This window comes from Pistacia vera, unplaced genomic scaffold (assembly GCF_008641045.1).
Source record: "Pistacia vera cultivar Batoury unplaced genomic scaffold, PisVer_v2 Contig846, whole genome shotgun sequence".
In the NCBI taxonomy this organism is placed as follows: Eukaryota; Viridiplantae; Streptophyta; class Magnoliopsida; order Sapindales; family Anacardiaceae; genus Pistacia; species Pistacia vera.
In genome coordinates, this window is record NW_022196719.1 from 271,090 (window position 1) to 286,765 (window position 15,676).

At 36.7% G+C, this 15,676-nt stretch overlaps 1 protein-coding gene and 1 pseudogene across 1 annotated transcript; both read left to right on the forward strand.

Annotated features, from left to right (window-relative positions):
• The first annotated feature begins 1,831 nt into the window (after positions 1-1,831).
• Positions 1,832-4,934, forward strand: LOC116118486 (protein CYPRO4). Its single transcript, XM_031404471.1, has 2 exons — positions 1,832-3,544; positions 4,524-4,934. Exons 1-2 carry the CDS (start codon positions 1,922-1,924, stop codon positions 4,809-4,811), a joined length of 1,911 nt encoding a protein of 636 aa, XP_031260331.1. The 5' UTR covers positions 1,832-1,921; the 3' UTR covers positions 4,812-4,934.
• An 8,787-nt stretch (positions 4,935-13,721) lies between these two features.
• On the forward strand, positions 13,722-15,032 carry LOC116118478 (annotated as a pseudogene).
• The last annotated feature ends 644 nt before the right edge of the window (positions 15,033-15,676 follow it).

The following is a 15,676-nucleotide window of genomic DNA, read 5'->3' on the forward strand; positions in this document are numbered from 1 at the left end:
ATAGTGCCGATAAGGTTATTGAGGGAAGAAACTCTAGTGAAGATGTGTGTAGTAGCACCTGAATTATAATCAGATTATTCATAGCATAAAATTAGAAACAATTTGTAAGTAATTTTAAAACCCGACCATTAAGGGACTTGGTAAGGCCACCGAGTCTCGGGTTGACCGATCTGACCGGTTAAACCGGCGGTTTGACCGGTGATCCAAAAAGTTTAGAATCTTGTAAATACGCCCTTGAAAAATACAATTAGTCTCTCCAAGTTTAAAATCTAGCAAATACACCCTTGCGAGCTATTTGGGTTTTGACTTTTTCGGCTAATTCCGATAGCCAAAGTTCAATCCGACACTACCAACTAAACCATCGTCCTCCGCTCTACAAAACCCCTCTAACTCGAAACTTTGTAGCCCTTCGTTCGTTGGTCATAACTCGTGTATACCGTTGTGATTGGGTTGATTTTTTCGGCCAAAATCCGGTTGAATCTAAACCACTGGCCTCCATTCTACAAAACTCCTCTAACCTCGACACTTGGTAGCCTCCCATTCGCCAACTGTGACACACATATTGGGTTGAACTTTTCAGCCAAATTCTGGTTTATTCCAGCGTCCAAAATTCAATTCGATACCATCTCTTGAACCATTGGTCTCCACTCTACAAAAGCCCTTTAACTCCGACACTTGGTAGCCCCTCATTCACTGGCGATCAAATCAGGGATTTTATGAATAGTGAAAAATGGTAAACCAAATCGAAGAGGCTACCAGATCTCGGTTGGATCCGTCCAATCGGCCGGTCTGATCAAAGTTTTAAAACAGTGCTAAATTGTCGGCTTCTTATAAAATGTTTCAAAGTACTTATCCAAATTTTATGATCGCTTTAACTATTCAGAGATACAATGCTGTTTCACAACACTGGAAGGAGATTTGGATACTTAACCGCGTTTAACGGTGGAACCTTTTAAGACGCGGATCCAAACATGGAAAGCACACGGAATATCTTGCACGAGATCGTTTTCTTCGGTGTGAAGCAAAGGCAGGGCGTTAGATTAACGCTAACTGGTGATAGCCCGTGGCCTAAAATATTATCCATTTAGTACCTTATATTTTGCCTTATTACAACACACTATTAATCTTTTAAGGATGACATGAGATTATACTAATAGAAATACAATGAAAAACAGTTTACGTATAAGTTCAATTCTAACTTAATTATTAATTCAAATATCTTAAGTTTTGAATTATTAAATATATATACTCATATTTGAATTTATTTTAACATATAATTATGTTCGGAAATTCCTAATGAATGTAGAAAAGAAAATTGCAAATTTATTGAAGTTTGACCTATTTATTAGTAGATACAAATATTTCTAAAATAAAAAAAAAAATCATCTCTCATTAAAGAAAATAAAAAATAGGGTTAATCACAACCCCCTAAGGTTTTATTGATATTAATAAACCCGTTACTGTTATTTGAAGTTAACAAAACATGTTCCCTCTTAATGAGGTGACCCTTATAATTCTACTTACTCCAACGTTAATATTTTTAATTTTATTCAACATTTTGATTTAATATTTACTATTAATTAAAAATGTTAAAATTCATTTATATTTTTAATCTCTTTATGTTAAAATTTACGAGAAAATATTAACGGCTCAATAACAGTTGAGCTATTATCTAAACCTCAGAGGGTTTATGGATAGCATCTAAAATTCAGGGGTTGTTATTGGTTTAAAACACGGATGAGCAAACCACAATAAACCGGAAATAACCGGTGACAAAACCTTCTATAAATAACCCGCATGTCCATAACTGTTTCTGAAATGTTCTTCGGTCTAAAGCAAAAGCAAAAGCAAAGGCAAGATATTTTTATTTTGAAATTTTGGGAACAACATAGTACTTTGTTTTTCTCAAATTCAATCAATCATGGGTACCTCTCAAAGTCGCGAGGATTACATATCAGACTCTGATTATGAAGAAGAATCAGAATCAGGAGAATCATCTCAATACGACGACGCTCAAGAAACTAGCTCTTCTTCTTCATCTAGAGGTACGAAAGCAACCCTAAATTCTCTTGACGAAGTTGATTCCAGACTCAAATCGCTTAAACTGAAATACCCGACTCCCCTAAACCCTAATCTTAAAAACCCTGTTAAGCTTTATCTCCATATCGGTGGCAACACCCCTAAAGCCAAGTGGATCGTCTCTGATAAGCTTACTTCTTATAGTTTCATCAAGACCCTAAAAGTTGACGGCGGCAACGCCTCTGATGATGATGATGATGATGAGGGTGATGGTGGAGATGGGTTTTGGGTTTTGAAAGTTGGGTCCAAAGTTAGGGCTAAGGTTTCGACTGAAATTCAATTGAAAATGTTTGGAGATCAAAGGAGAGTTGATTTTGTTAACAAAGGTGTCTGGGCATTGAAGTTTTTTGGTGATTCGGAGTATAGGAAGTTTGTGACTGAGTTTCAAGACTGCTTGTTTGAGAATGTATATGGGCTTAAAGCCACCGAAGAGAACAAGATGAAAATTTATGGGAAGGAATTTCTTGGGTGGGTGATGCCTGAGGCTGCTGATGATTCGATGTGGGAGGATGCTGATGATGGTTCAGGGAAAACACCTGAATACGTGACACCTGTGAAGGGCAGTCGAGATACGTTGGAGGAGTTTGAGGAGTTAGCTAATGGAGGAGTGCAGAGTTTGACTTTAGGTGCATTGGATAACAGTTTCTTGGTTAACGATTTGGGTGTGCAGGTTTATAAAAATTTTAATCATGGAATTCATAACAAAGGTGTTAGTGTGAGATTTGATAGTGGAAGTTCTAGAACTGGTTCAAACTCGGCTACTAAGAAGGCTCTGTTAATGAGGGGGGAGACAAATATGATGTTAATGAGTCCATTGAAAGAAGGGAAACCTCATGCCTCAGCTATTAAACAACTTGATATAGAGACGGGGAAGATTGTGACTGAATGGAAGTTTGAGAAGGATGGGGCTGACATTACGATGAGAGATATTACTAATGATACAAAGAGTTCACAGTTGGATCCATCAGAGTCTACGTTTCTTGGGCTTGATGATAGTAGATTGTGTCAATGGGATATGAGAGACAGGGGCGGAATTGTGCGGGACATTGTGAAGGGTGATTCACCAGTGTTGCATTGGACTCAGGGGCATCAGTTTTCGAGGGGCACAAATTTTCAATGCTTTGCGAGTACGGGTGATGGATCAATTGTCGTTGGTTCACTTGATGGGAAGATAAGGTTGTACTCCAAAACATCGATGAGGCAGGCTAAGACTGCATTTCCAGGGCTTGGCTCGCCGATTACCCATGTGGATGTTACTTATGATGGGAAGTGGGTCTTGGGCACCACCGATACATATCTGATTCTTATTTGCACGCTGTATACGGATAAAGATGGAAGGACGAAAACTGGTTTTGGTGGGCGTATGGGAAACAAGATACCAGCTCCAAGATTGTTGAAGTTGACTCCTTTGGATTCACATCTGGCTGGGAATGATAATAAGTTTCATGGTGGACATTTCTCTTGGGTAATTTCTTCATTTCTTGGTTGCACTGTGCTTGTTATATACTTAGTATTTTTGTTGTTGTGTCGTGTTTATTGTTATTTTAACTATACTTTTGGCATGCTTGGTAAATATTAGCTTCTATTAACAGTCTGCATCTCTTTTAAGGGTCTGCAATCAGAGCCTTCTGAGTGCCCCTTGTATTGCTGTTCAGTTTACTTAAACCTTCTAGATTTAAACAGAAGTAGCATCTATATAATATATTAAATAAATTGAATTATCTGGTTGTTTTGTGTGCCTGTTTATTGTTATGGAATGATGCCTCACCATTCTAATATGAAAAATTTAATGCGGAAGTTCAATTCAGTTATAAACTTAAGAAGTATGGCTGTAATAATTAACTGACCAAATTGTTAATTGTTTTATATTGCCTGAATAGGAAAATACTAATATATTACTTGGTCACCTTTTCAAAGTTTGAAATGTATGTGTCCCTGGCATTTGGGGCAGCCAATACATTGTTATGTTTGTTGCATATTTATGAATTTCTGTTACTTTCTTTTGCTGAAATAATCCCTCTCTTTTCTATTAGTGCAATCCTGCATATCAGTAGGTTTCTTATTTTGTAGTGATTCTCATGGTTTGCTAATATAACAAACATTGTGATTATGTATCTAACGCTATGTCATTAAAATTTTGTTTGCTGAAACTCTCAGGTAACCATCAAATTGCTTCAATGTTGTATGGACACTTTAATGGATTTTTGTTGTCAACCATTCTTATATGATAACTGTTATCATCCTCATGCATGCTTCTTGTATAATTTGTTACCAGTTGAAGAACATTGAGAGTCTTGATCTGCTTATAGGTTGTCAATGGACTTTTTGTTTGGTTTTCTTCTGCGCTGTACTTGTTTTGTTTGTTGTCTCCATGATCCATGTCACAGTACACAACTGTAGGCTCTATACTTGTCTCACCATTATTGAATAATTTTGCCTTTCAGATCACTGAGAATGGTAAACAAGAACGCCACTTAGTTGCAACAGTGGGCAAATTCAGTGTGATATGGGATTTCCAGCAGGTGAAGAACAGTGCTCACGAATGCTACAGGAATCAGCAAGGTCTCAAGAGCTGTTATTGCTACAAGATTCTTTTGAAGGATGAATCAATCATAGAAAGTCGGTTCATGCATGACAAGTATGCTGTTACAGAGTCCCCAGAAGCACCACTGGTGGTGGCAACACCTATGAAAGTTAGTTCTATAAGCCTTTCTGGCAAGGGCAAGCGATGACTTTGAGGAACCATTGTCATTATAACCGAGCATTTGTGTTTGTGTAGGAAGCAGGATTGCTTCTGCTGTTTCATTTGCTCCTACTTTATGAAGTATATTTAAATTTGTTCATCCTTCCTTAGAGTTGTTGGCTTTCTCTCTTCTGCTTGTATATTCTGTGAATTTTTTCATTCATCTTCTTGTAAACACAATTAAAACGCTTTTCTAGGTAAATGAGTTTGGTTTGTTGCATTTTGAGCTTTATCGGAGATTCAGAGTGTTGTGAACCATTGCCAAAGTGAAAGAGTCTGATTGCTGTAACATTTGCCTCAGGATCAATACAGAGAGATTTCCAGTTTAAAATCATGATAATTAGCCCCATGAGATTTGTAAGTAATCATATTGTAACTGCATATTTCTCCCAAAACGGTAACAATAAGAATTGGCTTTACTTCAAGTCCTTTCGAGCTGTTATCTTCTGCACTAAACCTGCCATGATGTACAACATTGAGTATAATTCAGGTATTTGAACCATAAAAAAGCAACAGGAAGAATGTAGATTTACATATTCTAGAATTAACAGATTGCTTGCATAGAATCTGATAGTTTATCAATAAAAACGAAGCATCGTCCCTATACAAGTGCAACGGAGTACCATGGCATATTGAAAGAGTAGATGGTATTAACAATAGCGTTATGCACACGGAATTTACCAAAAAGGCACAAAGAATAACAGCACACTCTAAGGGAATCCTGAGACTGGACAATAATCACCCAATTAAGTATTCTGAGACCCTACAAATTAAGTTCTAGATAGATAAATCCAACTTGTAAAGAACCTCCACATCATCAATATTCTCGTATTTCTCTCCACCATACAGCAAAAGAAAGTGCATTACAACACCTCCCATGATGCAAATTTATGAGATAATATTCACAGTAAAAGTTAAATTCCAATTGATCTTATCTCTAAAGGGAGATGAACCATACTGGTCTATCCAACAATTTGAAACACATAGAAGATTCCGAATAGACCATCAAAAAGATCCAATTCAACCTCCTAACGATTAGTAGAACAATGCTGAAAATCAAACTTACCAGAGCCCCCCCAAACAAACAAAGATTTTCAGAAAAAACAGACATTTATTACCCTCGACTAAACTTTAATAATTTGTACAGACGCCGTCAAATGAATTGAGTATGTAGCAATTACATATCTCAACATTTCTGTTACCTAAATTCATTTATTAGACTGAATCCTAATAGGAACCAACTTTGATCCTAGACTTCAAGAATTCAAAGTCAGCTAATGGAAAAAGATAATATCATCATATTGAGAGGGCTCAAATTCAAAAGCACTCTCACCTAAGTTCAATGAGAATGAAATCATATACAGTACTGATTATCTTCTCCTTTGATATAGGGTAACAACCAGCAATTGCACTACTCAGAATATTAAACTTACAAACTTCGATGCAGCCCAAACTCAGTCATGATGGGCCATTAAACTTCCATGATCTTAGCTAGACGTTTACTTTTAGTTTTCCATTTTTTCACTCCAGTTATTTCAAAATGCATATACAACGTAAAAATCAAATCACAAGTTTTCTTTTACCTCAATCTAATTCGAGTTCCTATATGGATCCCACTATAGCATGTTCTATAAAAATTAACAATTACCACAAATATCTAAGCTTCAATTTGTGGAGATGACAAGCTAACAAGCAAACACAATATAACCCTCCTTAATTTCTCCACAAAGATTAAAGGATTCCAATTTGATGAAGGTTTCTTAAACTGCAAGCTTCAGACTTTTGGAACTCTTCCATATAGAACAAATTTGATCACCAATCATTGTTATTCTGCTTCAAGCAGGTCAAGTTGCACGGCTGCCATAATTAGTAACTAAATTCCTAAATGAGAATTTTGAAGCATTAAAATAAGCAAGATTGCCACAAAATGAGTATTTTAAGGTGCAAAAGGAACACTTAGAATTGAACAGTGCCCAATAGCTCACTGCATGGGAGATCTTCAAACCAAGATTATCTGACAATACTGAGCTCCTACCAAAGAAAGGGCAGGGACCAGGAGTTTTCAAAACCTTATTCACTAGAAGGTTACAAATAACTCTCATATCACCGCCTTCTCTTGTCAAGGTTGAAAGCTAACTATTGGAGAGGAAAACCAGTTGTCACGGTACTTCAACATATTTAAATATCATGAAAAATTATGGTGAGTAAACATATAATCACTTCAAGGCAAAACTAGCTGTAGTAACCATCTACTCAAAGTCCCTTTAGAAAAAACTAAAATGACCTTCAGTAAGATAAGTGTATATATTGATTATCTGTCCATATATGCACTAGATCATATCTTTGGGAGCAAGTAACCACATCACATACTAAAATTACAACGAAGAGGACAGAAAAGAGTCTTCCTGACAAGAATGAGATGATTTTCTACCAAGATATACTTGCTCATCCATTTTAATTTGTCAATCGAAATGTAGATAGACCAAGACAAGTTGCTTATCCACTTTAATTTGTATTCAGAATGAGGATAAACCAAGTCAAGTTGAATATCACACACATTTATAGAGCAATCATCAAACAAATTACCATAACAAAGCAGAAAAGTCTTAATTGAATTCTAATAAGATGCATGCAGGGACAAACACATTCTTCTGCATTTCTAAGTACTAAGGTGGATCTTCTGCTAGCTTCTATACCTAGCAAACACAGATAGTGGGTGTCATGCTTACTAGTTTCCCATAGAACATAGGGCAAATGCTCTCCTATGGAATATGATAATCATGATTACTTCCTATGTAACATTATATTCTACTTTTCTCAATGAAAGTTATCTCCATAACATCAATATTGATTAAAAGATATAAATAATAATAAAGGTGTTTAGAAAGAAAATCTAATGAGGATACATTAATCCTCATGTTTTATTCCCATTTCAATAGTAAAATAGATGTATTAGAAACTATATACTCTCAGGAATCTCTTAATGTTTTAAAACTCAGCCCACATAGAATAAACTACTCAATTTCTTATTCCATTACACTCAATCGAAATAGCAGGTGGTTCCAGTGATGAAGAGGAAGAAAATACCAATTCCAAGGCAAGTGATGCATTTGCAGACGTCTTTTCCCTCTTTTTATAGTAGCTGACATATCCTGACCCTTGACAACTTCGACACTTTCCAGTCCATTCATACACAACTACCTTCCTTACAATCCTACATATGCAGAAATAAATCAAAAACCAAACTCCATCATAACAAACAAGACACTCCACAATAGTGACAAAATTTTATAACGATATACAGTCCAAATGCCCATGTATTTAGATTATGCTGGCCCAACATGTTACAAGCAGTCTAAACTGAACCTTCTGGCCTGATACTAAGCATAGCTCTGGCCTAACAAACTAAATAATTGTCTTGGTCGATGAAGTTGAATTGTTTCAATTGATGTGTAACCCCACCATTAATACAAACAGTCACCTAGATAAATACATTTCTTAGCCAATTTTTGCTTTACCGAGAATATTATTGTACTTTTACATAGAACCTATTAGTTGCCCAGGAAGAAGTGTTTGCAGCCACTGCATGCCTGAACTAATTTTGCTCAGATGGAGGAAAGTTGTACTGTAAATAAAATGTCATTTGTTACAATCATTTCTCTCTCCTCGGAGCTGTTGGATTCCACTTATAAGGATAAGAATCCTGCATTGGATGGATAGGTTGACACTCCATCAACTCAGCGCTTAGGTTCTAGATGGAGACCAGTTCAATAAAAGGTTTTCATGCCGAAGTTCCCAAATTTCAACACATAGAAGAAAGCCCCCAAAATAAGTGAAGAAGAATACTTTCCTTAAGTAATTCGTCTCTTAAATTCAATTCCTAACAGCCAATATTAAGTTAATATTCATCCATAACTTAGAAACAAACACAGAAAAAATCTAAATCCTGGATTTCTCTCTAACTTATTATCATTACTCCAATCAAAAAGGTTTATTTCCTACAATTTCTAAAACATCATCACAATTTACCCACCAAAAATAACTCCCATAAAGCTAAAGAACACAAGCGCTCATCCACAACACAGAACAAAGTAGTCACAGTTTAAAAAATAATAATTAATTAACCTGAAATACTGGGTCACATTGCAAGCGCTTCTCAATCTCCTGGGAAACAGAGAAGAATCAGGATAAGTCATGGGAAAGGAAGAGGATCACTGTCATCAGTCAAGTACTCTCTCTATTTCTCGACCAATTCTTCTCCTTCGCATTAACTTTAACGCCGCCGTTTCAATTCCAGCAGCACCAGTAACGGGTCCATCGGATATTCCGGACCGACCCGGATGCTAATATCAGCAGCCAAGGGGAAGTGAGGCCACCTGAGAAAGTGGGCCCTGGCTGGAGGGTAGGTCGGAGGCGGCGTAGCAGCGAAAGGAGGGAGTTAAGGGAAAGAGCGAGGAAGTGGTGGTAATTGGGAACATTAAATTGAAAAACTTCTTCTTCTTCTTGTTAAATCAGAACAGTCTTCTATCTGTCTGAGGTTTTAGCTTTTGAAGTTTGGACTGATTTTTACTATCCGGATTTGGTAGGGACCCACCTTCTCCTTTCTCTTTTCTTTTGTCCCAAATCACATGTTGTTCGTGTCTTCACTTGTGTATTGTCCCAAATCCTAGTTACTTCATTGATATTCCAGGGGACTTGGGGGAATTAAATTGCATAATATGTAAATTTTGAAGTAGAGAACTTTTTTTCTGGTTTCGAGTCATTTTTGTATTCTCGACTATTCTCAAACTCATTGAATACTCTAAATCCAATATTCTAAGATAATTCTAAATGTGATAGTAGTATTCAATGAGAGAGAAAAAGAGCAAACCCAGTAAAAACTCAATAAACAAGAAGTAGGTTTTTCTATCCTAAGTATATAAGTTCACAACCCAATCTCACAATCTTTCTCACAACCTCTGACATGACAGCTCGTCAATGTTAGTTTGCAAAATTTCTTCCCCTGTTTTATGGGCTCCGTCTACTCATTTCAAAACTGACGCATGTCGTGAAAGTTATAAAGAAGGTTGTGAGATTGGACGACTAGCATTATTTTCTTTTAGCCTTGTTTTTCTACTCAGAATTTATGCTCAAACAAATGGATGAAGAAATGGGATTCCATCATTCTAATTTGTTTTTATTTTCTATTTGATATGAAAGAATTGCCAAAAATTCCCTTTCTCTATGCTTCTTAAGGCACATCAAGCCACCATTTGGGGACACAGACACAGTCACCGTCACTGAATAAAAGAATGTAAATTAATAAATAGAAGTAAAAATACAATTCGTTGTTAACTATTGAAGATAGCTTTACTAAAGTATCCGCTTTATTTCTGTTCATCTTGTGTTGTGTGTGTCGATGACTCAGTTCTTCATTTGCTGCACGTGTTGGAGTTACCGACATTGAGCCACAGAAACAAAGCAGATATTCCACTCCAGAACCAAAGTACTGAAATGGCACAAATCCCATCTTGTCTGTTAGTCCCTTCAATAATATTCCTTCTATTCCACCATCAAACTTGTATTCTATCGTGCAGTCCAGAAACAGCTCTAGCATTATATGATTCTGCAAACGATTTCCAGGACACCCTGAAAAAGAGGAAACTTATGTTAATCTTTTTATTTAAGTAATCGAAAGAAAGAAGGGCCGGGGGTGTTCTTACTGAATGTATAATCCATTCTTTTTCTTTAAAGCGTCAGGAACTCGTCCATCAGATGTTGTTTTGAAGGAATCTGTTAATCAAGTCAGGTCCATCATCAATCTAGCTTTGTTAGAGCAAAACGGCATATCTAAAATATGTTTGAGAAACTTACACTCACGAAGCTCCCCAAGTTGGCTTAGCCATCGTGGGATTTTTCCTGTCAACTGGTTGTTCTCCAAATGCCTTCATTGAAGTACAAACCAAAAAACTCTTCACATATTACTCTAAACTTATGAAGGAGAAGGAAATGTCATTTTTTAAAGAACTACAATGTTTGTAGCTTCTCAGTGATCTCATATTTGGAATTGACACCGTAGATTTTGTTCCCTCCAAGCCAACTGCAAGCGGGTATTCTCTTCAAAGATTAACAAATGGCCATTAATGTCAACCTGCAGACTTTACAAAGGGAAGTTACTTACAGATTCTGAAGTGCTTTAAATTGGCTACGCTGTTCGGATAGAGTCCCTGACAGCTCCATGCATGTAAGATTCCTTCACATAATAGAACAACAAACCGCCCAAAATTAAACCATTCAAAGCTTATAGAAAGATGTATGTTTAATATGATATAAGGAACTTTACAGGTTAACAACTCTAGCTGGGTTATCATTAGAACATGCAACCCCAGTCCATGGTTCTGGGAAGGCAAGCATGGATCTCCCTCCAATCAGAAGGTGTATTGTTAAACGCTTTTGCCAAATTTTCCAATGCCACCACTATGTATTACAGAACAAATAAATGAGTTCAGAATGTTTTTTCTGATAAAAGCTTCAGTAGGTTGAAATTGGCATGATTGAAAAGAAATTGCATACATCTGCAGGAAGAGTATCCTCCTAGAGGCAGAACCTGCAGGATTTCACCAGCACTGATTCCGGTCCAACAATCACCTTTGGGAATCAAGGTGATATTAGTCTGTCCAACATGCTGTTCGCATCCATAAACAGTCACACCTTTGGTGGTGACGGTAAGGCCTTGTAAAAGGCCTCCCATTTACAACAACATCAAACACTCTCCAGCTATGGAGGCCTGGGCTCCGGTCGTCCTGGAAATGGGCAATGTAGTATTTCTACTGGGAAGTGACACCGGTGGCCACATGATTTCAAGTGACTTTCTTGGCAGGCTTGTTGTAATTGATGATGAATGCTTTCATGGTGGCATGTTCCAAAAATCTTCTGAGCTCACATTGTGGTGGCTATCTACATATGATTGTTGTCCTCAAATGATGCCACAGTCGGTCAATTTATCATCGGAAAGCTAGGTTCGATGTTTCCATAATCAAGAATTTGCATTAAAAACAATTCACATCACATTACAGGAAACTGAAAGTAAGTTGAACATTTAATCAATAAAGCACGTTTCCATACCCAATCATGTTTCCAGTTTTATCTCCAAAGTTACTCCTTTCAACAGTACTAAGTGCATACTTGGTGAAGTCAGTGGCATTATACACAGATGATCAGGGGCTGCACTTCAATCGCTGATATAAACGGATGCAAATAGTGTTTTGAGTCCTAGCAAGCAACACTAAGGCAGTGTCCGTGCAGCTGCCAAAATCTCATAGTAGGAGCTTAGTCCCTTGCATAATCCTCAGTGGTATTAACAGTGCCATTTAGTCCCACAATAATCTGATCAAAACAGGTGGCTTCTCCCCTCCATCAAACTCTCCATAATAGTATATATTTTTTACTAAATATTTCTCCCTTTAATCACAGGAAAAGTATAACAATTTTCCTAGCTGACTTTTCCGGAAAGAATCGCAATGTGATAATATTGACTAAATCTGGTGTTTTGAGAGCCGTGTGCATTACCAACGAGATGAAATCGTGTATCTGGGACAAATTTCGTACCCCTAACATACGGTCATCTGCATCGCCGCAGCTTAAGGTGAAGCCTCATTTTGTGGCAATGCATATAAAACAGATTTTGGTGTAACTAAGATATAGATAAGAATCTTCAATTCTATCTGAGAAATATCATAATTTGAGGCGGTTCATTTTACCTTTAGGCGGTTCAGTTTGGTGAGAATGGACACAAACGGTAACAGCATAAAAGGAAGATGGCGAAAGACATTGTTAAGGAAAACAAAACCTTCCCAAGGGAAGGAAATGTGAAGTTTTCTCTAGAGTTTGGTGTGTATGATGTTTCTTTTTCCTTTTTGTTTTTCTTTTAAAGAGAGAAGGCAAGATGGATATTGCCTGGTTCAGAGTTTTGGAATTTGACACGTCGAAGGCAGAGCTTGAAGTAGAAACATAGGAGATCCATGGAAACAAGCTTGACCAGGTCACAAACTCATCAAAAAAACAAACACTATTTGTTTCTGTTAACTTCAAATGTTTCAAACAAATGTCTCCACCAAATTAAACTGAAAATTCAATACACCATAGTTTTAATCAATGACTAAGAGAAACAACGAATTCCCACCCGAGGTTTAGCAAAATCTCAAGTTATATCTTGATTGCATTTATTCTAGATTCAAACCCTTAAAGTAACGCCGTTTTCTTTATTTTAATAGGTTTCAACTTTTCACTGTACACGGTGCATGTTATAGCTAAAGATTGCGAGCTTCTTTCGATCGAAGTTGGCTCATGTTAGTAAAAACGCGCTCACATTAGAACGTCAAAGTCGACAGATTTTGTTTTTTTCAACTATTTCAAGTCAAAATCATTCTGAAACCACCGTGTACTCCCACAACCTCCTCACAAAACCATATGTTCACTTGCCATCTCATTCACCTTTTCCAACACCTCCAAGTCACTAACAGTTTAGTTTAGGGTATTAATCTAAAATAAATGCAACTAAGGTAAAACTTGAGTTTTCACAAAACCTCATGTGGAATATGTCGTTACTCTGATTTAAAGTATAAAATTTCTTGTGAGGGATTAATTGTAATTGTTTCATATAAATGTAATTATTTCAATTAAAATTAAAACAGAATAAATCCCTTTTGTTATTTTCGTAATATTTTATCTATTTTATTTCTTGTTGTAAACGCTGCGTTTTTTACAAGTCAACGACTTGCTCCCATTTGCAACTCAATTGAAGCGGGCTTTATTCAAAACCCTAACTTTCCCTTCAGAGTTTTGTCATTTTTCCTCGCTGAGTAGAAGCCATTCGTTACCTTTGGTTGCAGCCAGCCATGAAGTGTGTTCAACATTAGTAATGAACACTCTCTCTGTTTCACTCTTCACTGAAGTCACCAACACCAAGTACTGTCTCTTTCTCTAACTCAAATTGTTGGAAAGAAAAGAAAGGAATTTGATCATTTTACTTTAACTCTTTTTCAAGGAGAAAAATTACCCACTAGCTCAATGTTCTTTTTGTTTGTTTTAGTAGTGGGTTTATGTGGGTTATACGTGTTTAAGCTTATAGTACGAAAAAGTTTTCTTTGACATTTATCTGCAAAGTTCTGTGTGCTTTGGTTTGTTGTTTTATTTGTGGTTTTAATTATTTTTCTTTGTTTAGTTGGTATGCTTCTTGTGGGTTTGCTGAGTTTCATTGGGACATATTAGGAAATTTGGAATTAGTGGACTTGGAAATGTTTATTGGATTTTTTGCTTTTGTAAGGAGGCAAGCCTGCAACAAGTTCGTGTTCGCTTATAAATGACATTAAGTAAAATTGGGTTGAATTTATGTTGGATTGAAAGTTTTATAGAAAACGATTTTCCTGCAGGGAACTCTTAGATCTATGCAAGCTGGGACACTGGAACCAAAGTTGCATTTCTCAATGCTTGCTTGTATGTTTCCTATAGAAATGGACCTTATCTTTTGCCGCCATTCAACTTTCGTAATGGCTTTTTTGACGTTTCTGTAATTTTTTTTTTCTCAAAATTGGAGACAATCCCAGATGTTTCCCCCTTTCCAGCTGCACATAAGACACTTATTGCCAAGTCGCGGGAATCCTTGACAACACGCACTCTTCATTCCGAGCTTGTTTACAATTACTCAGGATCTAAGCATGTATTATCTTTCACTGCTGTATGACTGCCTTCTTTTGATTTAAGTTTTCTGTTGTTTTGACTACTGCAAGCTTCAATTCTTATTAGATTACAGAATCCTTGAAAAGATGTGGCATCTCTGACAGCTCAACTTACGTCCTTGCTGCTCGTTTTAATGCTTCTCCTGATGAGTAAGGTTGTATCATGAATATGTGGTTAATTAGTATCTCTAAGACATTCGACGTTCTGTCATGTAATCTTGACATTCCTCAGATGAAAGCTGTGGAGAAACTGCAATTGGGAAGGAAATTGGTTTGGAAGAGCTAGAAGGAAAGCGATCAAGCCAGATAAAAAAGTTTGTCAGTGCGGTGATCTTGAGCTTCATTCAATTTATTATCTTCTCTCAATGTTGCCTTCAGCCATTCATAAACTATATCTGAATCTGTTTTCAGCACTACAAATATCTGCCCAGAACTGGAGATATCCTCACTCAGATGCTATTACATGCCGGATTGCTGCTCGCGATGCCTTGTGAAAAGGACAGGCATCCTCCTATTTCCATTTTTTTTTTTGCTTTCCTTATTATGCCCATCATCGCTTCGTGCTTTCTCCATCATTAATCATTCTACAAATTGAAGTCAAATCTTGGGGTTCTGATTTAGTCTTGGCATTTTTATCATAGTCCAATAAGGTTATCAGGGAAGAAACTCTAGTGAAGATGTGTGTAGTAGCACCTGAATTATAATCAGTATTCATAGCATAAAATTGAAACATTTGTATGTATTTTGAGTCCCTATCCTTGAGCTTATGTGAACATGATGTATGACATTAATATATATTGTGGCTTCTTATAAAATGTTTCAAAGTACTTTCCCAAATTTTATATTGCTTTTACTGTTAGAGATATAAGTGTTTCACTTCATTATTCTCACTTTTCAGAAAGAAGAGAGGGGAAAACTGAGGAAGAGAGAAAGGGAGTAATCAATCTCACTTGTTCTCACGATTCCTTGTATTCACTCATCTCAATAAACAGGGGATGTAGGCTTTGTCTATTATTTGGCCGTAATTTTAAAATCTCACCTCTCTTTCATTATTGCATTGGTTATATCGTAATACACTCGATCTGTCCGAACTACTCGAGCCTATCCTCATTGACCCCAAGTCACGCACTACTGCTCG